At 46.7% G+C, this 13,190-nt stretch overlaps 1 protein-coding gene across 2 annotated transcripts; it reads right to left on the minus strand.

Moving 5' to 3' along the window:
• Window positions 1-1,256: 1,256 nt before the first annotated feature.
• LOC106724279 (ERV-BabFcenv provirus ancestral Env polyprotein-like) lies at window positions 1,257-12,824 on the minus strand. 2 transcript variants are annotated; one of them, XM_014530996.1, is made up of 2 exons: window positions 12,757-12,824; window positions 1,257-2,592 (listed from the first exon to the last, which is right to left on the minus strand). In XM_014530996.1, exon 2 carries the CDS (start codon window positions 2,348-2,350, stop codon window positions 1,754-1,756), a length of 597 nt encoding a protein of 198 aa, XP_014386482.1. In that variant the 5' UTR covers window positions 2,351-2,592; window positions 12,757-12,824; the 3' UTR covers window positions 1,257-1,753. The 2 variants fall into 2 exon arrangements, with proteins under 2 accessions (XP_014386482.1, XP_014386481.1); XM_014530995.1 differs by lacking the exon at window positions 12,757-12,824 and adding an exon at window positions 5,840-5,923.
• Window positions 12,825-13,190: the final 366 nt, after the last annotated feature.

Consider the following 13,190-nt stretch of genomic DNA (forward strand, 5'->3'; position numbering starts at 1 on the left):
TGAGACTCCCCCCTGACCGAAAACGACAACCGCGCTCTCAGCCACCAGCCCGCTTTGCGCGCGCACCTCCGCACCTGAGTTTTTTCCACACTGCGCCTCCTCTGAGCCTCGGTGTGCTGTTATTTTTCCTTCTAGTTGAAGAGTCTCTCCTCAGCCAGCCTTCCTGTGGTTCTGGGTGATGTCCGTTCCGTCTTTTAGTTGTATTTTTGAAGTGGTTGTTTGCGGCAGCAGTCTCCGGTGTTTACCTATGCCGCCATCTTGGTCTCCATGTCCCCACAAATTTTAATAGGTTGTATTTTCATTTTCACTCAGTTTAGATGTGTTTTAAAGTATCCTTTGAGAGTTCCTCTTTGATCTAATGGTTGTTCAGAAGTATTTAGGTAAGTTTCCAGATATGTTTTTTATTAATTTCTAGCTTAATTTTGTTGTGTGTCAAACATAGAACATACCTTGAATTGTTTTATTTTACATTTGGAATGGGCTAGAGCAGTGGTCAGCAAACTGCAGCTTGCGAGCCACATGTGGCTCTTTGGCCCCTTGAATGTGGCTCTTCCACAAAGTACCACATGCGGGCATGCACATACAGTGCGATTGAAACTTCGTGGCCCATGTGCAGAAGTCGGTATTTTGTGGAAGATCCACATTCAAGGGGCCAAAGAGCCGCATGTGGCTCACGAGTCGCAGCTTGCCGACCACTGGGCTAGAATATGATCTTTCCTAGTGAATGTTCCCCTGTTTTATGTTAATTTTAGAAGAAAGTATATTATACTGTTTAAGGGAAGAATGTGTTCAATTAGGACTAGTTATTTGATGGTATTGCTCAGTTTCCCTATATAACTCCTGATTTCTCTTTTGTTATTAATAACTGAAAGAATAATGCTGGAGTCTTTACCTGTGGATTTGTCTATTTTGCCTTTCATTTATAACAGCTTTTGGCTTCAAGAATGTTTAAAATCTATTTACATATGCTTACACAATTAGAACTTACATGTCTTATTAGATATTTAATCCATTTTGTCATTATATAATGCCCTTCTGTATTACTGATAGTATTTCTTGTTATTAATTCATATTATTTGAAGATTAATATTGCTATTTCAATTTTTTATGTGTTTTCATGGCATGTTTTTTTCTATCTTTTAACTTTAATTTTAAATAGAATAGTTGGTTCTTTTATCAAACATGATAATCTCAGTGTAAGGTTCACGGCGAAAGAGACAAGGTCAGAGAGCCAGGCAAGTCCAAAAGGAGGAACTTTAATCTGCACTCCCAGGTGAGGTTCAGGGGTCCAAGGGCAGGGCCAGTGAAGTCGAGCCAAAAGGGAGTGGAGGCACTTTTTTATACAGCTGTTCAGTGAGGGCAGGGGAGCATGAGCTGTGGGAGTTTTCGCCGCAGGCAGGTCTGTTACGGGTTCCAGGAAGGGACCAGTATCTGTGTCACCATCTGCCTTGCAGTTGCATGCATCGGCTCCTGGACTTCCCTCCACCTAACATCCCGGCCTTTTGGTGATAGGGGGCGCCGAAATTGTCTTGGCTACTTCCTGCTGACCAGGGGCAAAAAGGGAGGGGGATTTTAAAGGCCAGGGTCAGGCAGAGGCAGGTCAGAGGGCAGCCGAGTGTAGGGGTGGAGCAGGCGCTTATTTACAGTCACCCGTGACATCTCCGCGATCCGGGAGCTGTCCTGGGTGTGCCTCGTACGTAGTTCGTCACTCAGCTTAGTCAGGGTCTGCACATTTTGCTCCACTACTCCGGACTCATTGATGTAGTGCTGTTGGAGACCTGGATTGGGCCTCCTGGACCTGGGCCTCCTGGACCAAGACATATTCCCGGGAGATGTAGACGGTCCCTGAAGGGGTCGAGCTCCAACCACTCCCGTATAGTTTTCCCATAACGCCCATAACCCATCGCTGGTCCCAGGGATCCCGGACCCTGATGTTAAAGGTCCCATCCTTCCAGAAAAAGGGGCCAAACCTGACCTCATTATAGGCATCATGGGTGACACAGTCTGACCAGCGGCAACCCCCATAGGTGTTGACATCTTTATTACACCTGTCTGGGTTCTGCTGGTCATAAGCAAAACAGGCATAGGGTCGGCCACCATTGGACACTGACCAGAGGTTGACAGCCATCAGGATCTCCGCCTGGCATTCGATCAGAGGGCAGTCCTGAGATCCTACCTGCCGGGTGATTTGTGTGCTGCCCTGGTAGTAGGTTTCACGGACCTTGAACCTCCACACATAAGCGGGTGGGGATGGGTGTAGGTTGCTCAGGGCCGGGAGGAGAAAGAGGAGGGGGAGGATGACTAAGGCGGACCTTAGTGGGGCCCAACACCTCACATTTATAGAAGCCATGCTGCTCCGGGGTCCTCTTGAGTCTGGAGAGGTGGTGCCAGGAAGGATCGCCAAGTAGTTTGGCCACGGTGGGGGTTGTAAGGATTACAGTGGGAGGTCCTGTCCACCTCGGCTCCAAGGCTTTTGGATGTAGATTCTTAAGGAGGACCGAGTCACCTGGGTGAAGGGCTGGTCCTCGGGAGCCCTGGTTGGTCGGTTCTGGCTTAGGCAGAAACCTGTCCGCGTGTTCTCGGAGCAATTGCCTGAGTAAGGATAGATATGGAAGATAAGTACCTAAGGGAGGAGGATCAGTAGAGAGATGGTGGTTGAGTAAGAAGGGTCTCCCATATAGAAGTTCAAAAGGGCTTAAGAAGGTGGGGCTCCTTGGTATAGCCCGGATTCTGGTCAGGGCCATGGGCAGGAGGTCCGGCCAGGAGCTGCAAATTTCTAGAGAGTTTAGTTAGATGGTCCTTAAGGAGGCCATTAATTCTCTCTATTTTACCCGATGATTGTGGTCGGTAGGGTATGTGTAGCTTCCAGGAGATGCCGAGAGGTGCTAACCTGCTGAATGACCCTTGATATAAAAGCTGGGCTGTTGTCTGATTGTATGGAGGTGGGGAGGCCTAATCTTGGGATTATGTGTGTTATTAGGGTCTCAGCCACCACTTCAGCAGTTTCCTTGTGGGTGGGAAAGGCCTCTACGCATCCTGTCAGGGTGTCTACCATGGTAAGCAGATACCTGGTCTTTTTGTGGGGAGGCAAATGGGTGAAGTCTACCTGCCAGTCCTGCCCTGGGAGGTGTCCCCTCATTTGATGGGTAGGAAAGTTGGGGCGCATTCCTCCCTGGGGTGAGACAGCCGCACACGTGGGGTAGGAGGAGCAGGCACTCGTGATCGCCTCTTGCAGTGTGGGCGAGGTGAAGAGGGATTCTAGGAACCTCCAAAGTGCCAGTGGTCCAATGCGTAACGACCTGTGGATCTGTTGGGCAATGGCCCCTGCCTGGGCCCGAGGGAGGGCAATTTTGTTATTTATAAAGATCCATCCCTCAGGACCGGGAGAGCCTCCCTGCTGCAGGAGTTTATTTTTCTCTTCTTCTGTATATTGAGGGGTAATGGAGGGAAGGGAAAGGAACAGGACCAGGGCTGGGGACCCTTCACCCTGAGTTAAGCCTCTGGCCACCGCATCCAAATGTAAGGTTCGTGGCACAGGAGTCAAGGTCAGAGAGCCAGGCAAGTCAAAAAGGAGGAACTTTAATCTGCACTACCAGGGGAGGTTCACGGGGTTCAAGGGTGGGGCCAGTGAATTCGCGCCAAAAGGGAGTGGAGGCACTTTTTTTATACAGCTGTCAGTGAGGGCAAGGGGAGAATGAGCTGTGGGAGTTTTCGCTGCGGGCAGGTCTGTTACGGGTTCCAGGAAGGGAAGCTGCGTCACCATCTGCCTTGTGGTTGCATGCATCAGCTCCTGAACTTCCCTCTGACCTAACACTCAGTATTTTACATGAAATGTTGGACTCATTTACCTTTTTACATTTTATTGTCATAAGAACACTTCACAAGATCTACCCACTCAACAAAATTTTAAGTGTGCAATACATTGTTAACTATACCAACAATGTTATAATAGTATCTCTAGATCAGTGGTTCTCAACCTGTGGGTCGCGACCCCTTTGGCGGTTGAACGACCCTTTCACAGGGGTCGCCTAAGACCATCCTGCATATCAGATATTTACATTACGAATCATAACAGTAGCAACATTACAGTTATGAAGCAGCAACGAAAATAATTTTATGGTTGGGTCACAACATGAGGAACTATATTTAAAGGGCCAGAAGGTTGAGAACCACTGCTATAGATACTCAAATATCTCTAGATACTCTAATCTAGATATTCTAATCTTGCTTAACTGAAACTTTATGTTTAGTTACACATTATTTTTTCCTCTCCCCAGCCCCTGGCAACCACCATTCCACTATTTGATTCTATGAATTTGAGCTCTGGTGGAGCTTTTTTGCTACCTCAGATGACTTGGTAAATATTTCTCAGATATATCTGGTCTTCACCCACACTTCTTGACTCACAGCTTCCAAAATCCTTGGGATTTCCTGTGTTGAGAGTTAAGGTGGCTTTATGTGTAGAAGGTGACTTCTTTTTTTTTTTTTTAATAGAGTGGAAAGACAAAGAAAAACATCAATGTGAGAGAAACGTATCAACTGGTTGCCTCCACCAGGGCCCAAGCCAGGGAGAAGCCTGCAACTGAGGTAGGTGCCCTTGACCAGAATCAAACCTGGGACCCCTCAGTCCATAGGCCTATGGTCTATCCACTGAGCCAAACCAGCTAGGGCTAGGAGGTGATTTTTGAAACACCTAAGAATGAAGGTTGCTTGCCAGGAGACCCAACCATGCAACCTGAGCTGAGAATGGGCAGGTGGCATTAGCGTGGGAGAAGTTGGTGGGAAAAGGAAATCCAACAAGGGAGCTAACCCAGGCTCTCATTTATCATTCCCTGGATCATGACACACCAAGGAAGAGATGAGTCAAGAATATCTCATTCCTGGTTTTGCCATAATGTCTCCGCCAGCCAGTTCTCTCCTCCCACCTGGCATATTTGTTAAATTCCCTGCCAGATAATTCCAACATCTGTGTCATATCTGCGTCTGGTTCAGACTATTGCTTTGCCTGTTCTTAGTGTACTTATTCTTGCTTTTACATATATGTGATTTTTGTATTAATGCTGGCATCATAAGCAGGAAAGAGCCTGAAGTAAATGATATGCTTGGAAATGGACACATATGCCCACTAAGCCTTTAAGGCAAATACCTTGGTTCTTTCTGTGGACACAGAAGATTTTAAGGTCAACAAAAATAAAAGTAAAGCAAAATGGGGTTTATTGAAGATACACTCCAAACGAGGTGCATGCCATTGGAGAGAGCATGGGATGAAATGGCCGGGCTCCTTACATTCCAAGTGGGGAGCAGGCAGGGGGAGGGTGGCGGGGTGGGGAAGAGGGGGAAGAGGGAGAGAGAGAGAGAGAGAGAGAGAGAGAGAGAGAGAGAGAATTCCAAGTGGGAGCAGGCAGGGGGGGAGGGACGGGGAAGGGGAGAGGGAGAGAGAGAGAGAGAGAGAGAGAGAGAGAGAGAGAGAGAATTCCAAGTGGGAGCAGGCAGGGGGGGAGGGACGGGGAAGGGGAGAGGGAGAGAGAGAGAGAGAGAGAGAGAGAGAGAGAGAGAGAGAATTCCAAGTGGGAGCAGGCAGGGGGGGAGGGACGGGGAAGGGAAGAGGGAGAGAGAGAGAGAGAGAGAGAGAGAGAGAGAGAGAGAGAGAGAAGCCGGGCTGCTTACATTCCAAACGGGGACGGGTGAGACCACTGCCAGGCTACTTCAGCTCAGTGGGAAGCCAGAGAAAAGGGGGCCTTGGGGACAGGTTCAGGGGGTGAGCCCAGGGCGAGCTGCAGTGCCCATCTCCCCTGGTTGCAAGTCTCATCGGGTGCCTCAGAGGTTGGGGGTTACATACCTGTGGGGGAAGGGAAGAAGAAGGCTTGGCGATGCTCCCTGAAGCACAGGCAAGAGGGCATGGCCCCCAGCTTCTGGGTTTAAAAGAGGGGTTTTCTGGGTGGAGCCTTTCATTTGCATCAGGGATGATTGACCTTTCTTCTGGGCAGGCCCTTACCCATAATATACACAGAAAAACCCACAGGGGGCGGGGTCACAACCAAGATGCAAATTTTATTATAATTAGCCCAGGGCCCTAGGAAGGGCGCATGGGCCTTGAGGCCACGTTTTCTTCTGTGCTGGCGCCGAGAGGCGGCTGGCTCCCACCTCCCTGCTGGCGGCTGGGCCGCCCATAGAGAGGCGGTCTGAGCGCCACGCTGGTCCCACCCCTGCCAGGACCCGGGGCAGGCCCGCCCCAGCCGCTCAGGTCTGACTTCCTACCTAACGAATACAGTTATTTATGAGTTTGGCTGGTTTCCTGGTGCTGCTACTATGGTTATCCTCAGTGTACCTCAGGCTTCACATTTCTGTACAAATACTGATAGTGGGGAAGGGCAGCTAATAAGAATAGAGCCACAGTTGTTTAATGGTTATTCACTTACTGACTATAGATAAGAGTTTTCTTACAGACCCTGGGGAACTGGAGGATTTGCTGCAAGAAGAAAACCAGCTGTAAAACGATAAGAGACACGTTGGGGCCCATTGCTCAGAGAAGAGAGTTCTTTCTGAGAACAAAGGCCAGGACTCACTTTGATTTGATTGCTGTGCCAGGACCCGCTCTCCTGAAGTTTTCCTCAGGAATGCTGACCATTCCTGGGTCCCAGGAACTGGTTGGAGTTGTTTTTAACACGATTGAAAATTAACTACTTTGTTATCAGACTTCAAGATTGAAAAATCAGACAGAGGGCGAAAACCAGGACTACAGGCTTTATTAGAGGAGAAGGACCTGCCGGGCTGTCTTGCAAGGGGAGGACAGCAGCACGTGCAGGGGTGGGCACGCCTTTTGAGGGGCGGAATGGGAAGGGGTGGGGGGCTTAGTGTACTCGGCGCACACTGATTGGTGGCTTACTGCATTGTCCATATAGGACAAGGGCTTAGGGTATTTGGCAGGTGTGGATTGGTGGTCCAATGTATAGTCCATATAAGGTACCTGGTTAGTCACTCAGGTATTTCTGGGCTGCAGGTTACGTCATACTCTGCCCACCAGTTGGGGGAAGGGAGGATTTATCAAAGATCCTGGAAGGAGACAGTCGGACCACAGACCCTGCAGCCACCTCTCCCTCCTTCCCCCTCCCATGCAGCCTCTCCTCCTTATCCCTATACTCTTAGCCGACTGGTGGGAGGTGGGAGAGCAGGTTTTCGTGGATGGCCTGCTGCTCTCCCATATGCAGGCATTATTGGAATAAACGCTCATATATGATTCAACCCCGACTCTGCTTAATTGGCTCAAGTAGTGACAGGCAGCCCTGACCCATTAGTTGTCTGTTTTCAATACTTTATACTTAGAGTGGGGTTGGTTTTCTAGGGCAAAGTCTCTCCAGTGCTGAGTTCTAGGTCTTCCCCGAGTGGTACAGCTGTCTCTGCATGCTTTTTTTTCTTCTCGTCTTCTTCTCCCAACAGTATTCTGCAGTTACTGATTTGAAGCTACTTCACTTAATGGTGAAGTGGTCTTTTGGTCCATTCTTTTTTTTTTTAATATTTTAAAATATATTTTATTGATTTTTTTACAGAGAGGAAGGGAGAGGGATAGAGAGTTAGAAACATCGATCAGCTGCCTCCTGCACACCTATTGGGGATGTGCCCGCAACCAAGGTACATGCCCTTGACTGAATCGAACCTGGGACCCTTCATTCCGCAGGCCAACGCTTTATCCACTGAGCCAAAATGGCTAGGGCTTGGTCCATTCTTTAATGTTCCTATGAAGTCTCAGTACTAACCCTGAATAATGTTCCTGGTTTGGAGGTTACAGCTTCCTCGGTGCTGCTGACCTTCCCCGGACTATAGTTGTGGCCCCAATGCATAATCCAAGGGAGTAGTTTTGTTTGTTTGTTTGTTTGTTAACCCTGATATAGCCCCTGGGTTGCAATGAGTTTTCAGCAATGCTCTACTACAGACTGCAGTTTCCAGGTGCCATTCATTCCCAGGGTGAAGGTTTTGTTCATCAGTGTATGAGGAAGAGGATCTGAGTGGAGTTTCTTGCCCCTGCGGCACTGCTGCTTTTCTTTTACCCAACTTTGCACCACAAGGATGTTTCTTAGATTTTTTTCGCCAATCTTTTATGTGAGCACACAGTAGGGCTCATGTTGAAATTATGCTAGAGGAAGTAGATTCCACTATCTTCAGCTCCCATTGATTTCTCACTGTCCTGCCAGCCCATACTCCCGCTTTCATCAATTTACACCTACTCCAACTAAATGCTTCCCTTTGCATCTGTGCAGGTGAATGTTGAGCCTTCTTTCACTGGATGCATTTTCTCTCACAGGTTTTGTACTGTTTGGCTGCTCTATGACCTCTTCCCTTCAATGAGTTTTTAAAAAGATGTAAATTTGAGGTGAGCTCAGTTTCAAATTTTTAAATAAGAATTGGAGTGCTGTTCCCTTCAGGTCTATGCCCTGGATTGGAAGCTGCAAGAATGATAGGAATTTAAAGGCTTACATATCCTCAGGGCGACTTCCAGAGTGAAAATGAAAGACCAAATCTATGCTTTCATAATACTCTTATTTCCCAGGCATATTAAATCAATGTAACACTGATTTATAAGCATGATGTCATCACTTTTAAAGGAGTATTTCAACATATGAGAAATTTCAACCAGTTTACAGAATTTGAAAAGTGGATGATAGACTATTGGTGAGGCGAAGCAGAGAAAATTAACCTGTACACACACATGGAGAGTGCTGAGAAGAAGAAACTGAGCTGCTTTTGCAACTCTGGACTCAGAGACAGCAGGTATGTGAGGGAAGGAGTGAGAGGTGGAGGCAGAAATCAGAAGTACCAACTGAAGACTTAAATGTCATTTATAGTTACATAACAGTGTATTGTGGATTCACACTTCCCACCCCTGCCTATTTAGAGTGTGCAGGGCAGTCAGGAATTTGACTACCACAAAAAAAAAAAGAAAAAGAAAAGAAGGAAAGGAAGAAGGAAAGAAAGAAAGAAAGAAAGAAAGAAAGAAAGAAAGAAAGAAAGAAAGAAAGAAAGAAGAAAGAGACAGCATTATTTCATGAAACGTCATATAATTTCTCTAGGGAAAGGGTGAAGAGTTACTATGGGAGTAGGTGACTTTAAGAATAGTCTCCCTTAGTCTAACATTTGCATGACCCCTATAATATGTGAGGTAGTTTCATGAATCCTGTAAAGGTAAATTAATAGGGGGCGGGGGGCACATAAGAATAGAGCCACAGTTGTTTAATGGTTATTCACCTGACTAACTATAGTAAGAGGTTTTCTTACAGACTCTGGGGAACTGGAGGATGTGCTGCAAGAAGAAAAACAGCTGTAAAAAGTGAGACACCTTGGGCCCGGATGGATCCACTGCTCAGAAAAGAAAATGAATTTTGAGAACAGACAAAGGACAGGACAAGCTTTGATTTGGTTGCTGTGCCTGGACCCTGACCCTCTCCGGGACTTCACCTCAGGAATGCTGACCGTTCTAAGGTCCCAGGTACTGGAGGAGCTGGGTCTTAACACCATGGAAAATTAACTGTCTTGTTACTAAATTTCAAGATCCTGGAAGGAGACACATGGATCACAGACCCTACAGCCACCTCTCCCTCCTTCCCCCTTGCATGCAGCCTCTCCTCCTTATCCCTCTATACTCAGCCGCTAGTTGGAGGTGGGAGAGCAGGTTTTCGTGGATGACCTGCTGCTCTCCCATATGCAGGCATCTATATTAATAAAAGATTAGGTGGCCCTCATGCCCTCAGGGCAACACCCTCATGTCATCACGAGATGGCCGCCCCCACGTTGTCACAAGATGGTTGCCACAAGATGGCCGGCAGGGGAGGGCAGTTGTGGGTGATCAGGCCAGCAGGGGAGCAGTTAGGGGGCGATCAGGCTGGCAGGCAGAAGTGGTTAGGGGCAATCAGACAGGCAGTCAGGCGAGCGGTTAGGAGCAAGCAGTCCCAGATTAGAGAGGGTGCAGGATGGGCCTCTAGTTATTGGAATAAATGCTCATATATGATTCCACCCTGACTCTGCTTAATTGACTCAAGTAGAGATGGGCAGCCTGGACTCATTAGTTTTCTGGATTCAAAATTGCTATGTAACCAAGTTTTTCTTCTTATTATAATAAAAATAATATGATAAAAAATGTTCTCCTTGTTACTACTTACTGTATACCAGTACTTTTCTAAGATAAGAGCCATGAAAAGTCAAAACATTTATTGGATATTTGAAAAAGCCAGAAATAGGAGGCAAAATATCAAGGTTAAAAAGGCATAAAAGTTGACTGAAAATAAAAATTAGATATATGCCACCCAGCTGGTGTGCTCAATGGTTATTTTTATAATAATTTGAGTTATTTTTATAAATTTGATACTGTATCTTTATACTTTTAAAGTAAGATTTTAATGTTTTTATTGTATTTTATTTTAAAATATATATATTTGTATTAATTTCAGAGAGGAAAAAAGAGGGAGAGGGAAATAGAAACATCAATGATGAGAGAGAACCATTGATTGGCTGCCTCCTGCATGCCCCCACTGGGAATCAAGCCCGCAACCCAGGCATGTGCCTTGACCAGAATTGAACCATGACCTCCTGGGTCATAGGTTGATGCTCAACCACTGAGCCACTCCGGCTGGGCAGATTTTAATGTGTTTTTTTAAAAAAAAAATACATTTTTATTGATTTCAGAGAGGAAGGGAGAGGGAGGGAGAAACATCAATGATGAGAGAGAATCATTGATCAGCTGCCTCCTGCATGCCTCCTACTGGGGATTGAGCCCACAACCCAGGTATGTGCCCTTGACCAGAATTGAACCCGGGACCTTTCAGTCCACAGGCCAACGCTGTATCCACTGAGCCAAACTGGCTAGGGCTGATTTTAATGTTTTTAATTGCAGAGGATGGGAGGAAGGATTAAGCCAGTGAACAAGAAAATCAAAAAGCTCATTGTACATTCAAGAATGTTTCCTAGCCCAGCCAGCGTGGCATCAACCTATGAATCAGGAGATCTTGTTCGATCCCTGTTAGATAACATGCCAGGGTGTGGGCTCGATCCCCAGTAGGGGGCATGCAGGAGGCAGCAGAACAGCTTATTGTTGATGTTTCTATCTCTCTCTCCCTCTTCCTTCCTCTCTGAAATCAATAAAAATATATATTTTTTAAAAAGTTGGGTAGTTGTAAAAGGCAATCCAAGAATGGTTAATTTAATTCAGGAAACAAAAAGTCACATGTAAACTATGTCTCAATCTCTATTCCCTAGAAAACAGACATTGCAATACTTGGCTTTGATTCAGACCCTGAGGAGTCTTCAGCTTCTGCTGGAACATTCCAAAGACATTACACAGCAACCCTCTCCTCCATGCACGCCTAGAGTACTTTCAAATATTCAGGCCTAGAACACAAGTTGTACAGCAATTTGTGTAGCAGTTTGACCCTCAGCTCTGTTTTCACTCACCATCCCATTCCCTCAGCTTAGCCTCTCCAGGTCCCATTTTGCCTGCCTCTATTTACTAACTAGCTCCTGCAATTCCTTGGTTTGTTGGCTAGATTCCTTTTCTAATAAGGGCTTGCTTTTTCTCACTTGATCTGTGCTGAGACCTGATTCTTTTAAGTCTGGAGGCTAACATACAGAGGAAGCAACTGTGGCAGAGAATGGCATTAACTTGTCAGGCACTTGTTATAGACCAGGTCATTGCATGAGGTCACGCTGTTGCAGAAATTACCAGGCAACCAGAAAACACACAACAGGCACTCGGAAGATTCAGGAAAAGCCCTTTATTTGCAGATGCACTAGTGCGGTGACTCAGGGGAGTCCGTCTCCAAAGCCGGAGCCCCGAATGTGGGGGTGGGGGTTCCCTATTTATCTCCTAGTTTATTTGTCTCCCAAACATGGACCAGGCTTCCAGACTTTTCGCGGGCTTTGCAGCCCCCGTGGGTTGGAAAGGGGGAAGTGAGATTACAAGCAACCACTCAGGCTAGCTGGTGCCAGCAGTTAATCTTTTGTAGGGGCTTTTTATGGCACCTGCAGATAAACAGGTCTGCAAGGCTAGCTAGGACACAAGTGGAAAGGAGGTTGGGGCTAGCAAGCATATGCATCAGAATGCAGGTTTGGGGGGGGGGGGGGGGGAGGGGTGGTGGCTCAGGCTGCCTTCACAATGCTTAGCTTCTCCTTTCCAGCAGGGTGCAGGGAAATATGGGTGTTCAATATTCTTAAACCCATTCACACAAATACCCCATTGATCTCAGGATCCCACTTTTCTATTTTTTTTAAAATATATTTTTATTGATTTCAGAGAGGAAGGGAGAAGGAGAGAGATAGAAACTTCAATGATGAGAGAGAATCATTGCTTCTGACTAGGAACTGAACCTGGGACCCTTCAGTCCACAGGCCGACACTCTATCCACTGAGCCAAACCGACCAGCCACTCTTCTTTATAGGGTTCATAATATATTAAGGCTACAGAGTTAGTCTTTATTGCAGCATTTACAGGCTTTTAATCATTCATTGGGCCTGATTTTTAGCACAGTCTTTCTTGTAGCTGAGTTAAAAAATTGCTTCTAATATTGTTGAAGAATTCTTGAGTTTGTGTGTGTGTGTGTGTGTGTTAGCATGTTTAAGGTTAAGGACCATCTCTCCTGAGCCTCTCTTTGTGTGTGCAAGTGTGTGTGTAAGTTCTCCCAAGTCTGGTAAAAGCAGACATCTCACATGACATTTCTTATAATTATCATTGCTTCTATACTAATCAAGTACAGTCAACTTCCAGCTCCTTACCTTGCATCTGAGCTTCTTCCTAATTAAACACTGCTGAAAGCCTTAGTGTTAGGTTAGGTGGCTCAGGAGGCAGCATAGGAAATAAAGAGAGTCGATCAGAAAAGGAAGAAGAAGAGGTTTTATTCTGCGTCCCCGGAAGACCTACGAACCCGAGACAGGGCACGTGGATCCGCGCCAACAGGGAGGGGGGCGCTTTTTTTATACTGCGGTTGGGTGAGGGGCAGGGACATGAGCTGAGGTATTCAGCTGAGGAAGTTTCCGCTGCAGGGGGTCAGCAGGGTATTCAGGAAGGAGTCAGTATCTGTGTGGGGGTCGTGTGGATTCAGGGAGAAGCCGGTATCCGTGTCTGGCACGCTGATCTGTTTGAAATTCCAGGGAGAGTCCATTATCTCGTCACACGTCTGCATGTATCCGATCCTGGGCTCTCTCCGACC

This window comes from Myotis brandtii, unplaced genomic scaffold, assembly GCF_000412655.1.
Source record: "Myotis brandtii unplaced genomic scaffold, ASM41265v1 scaffold789, whole genome shotgun sequence".
Taxonomy (NCBI): domain Eukaryota; kingdom Metazoa; phylum Chordata; class Mammalia; order Chiroptera; family Vespertilionidae; genus Myotis; species Myotis brandtii.

Coding starts and splice junctions, on each gene's coding strand:
- LOC106724279 (XM_014530996.1), bottom strand. CDS start 2,350: ATGGCTTCTATAAATGTGAGGTGTTGGGCCCCACTAAGGTCCGCCTTA.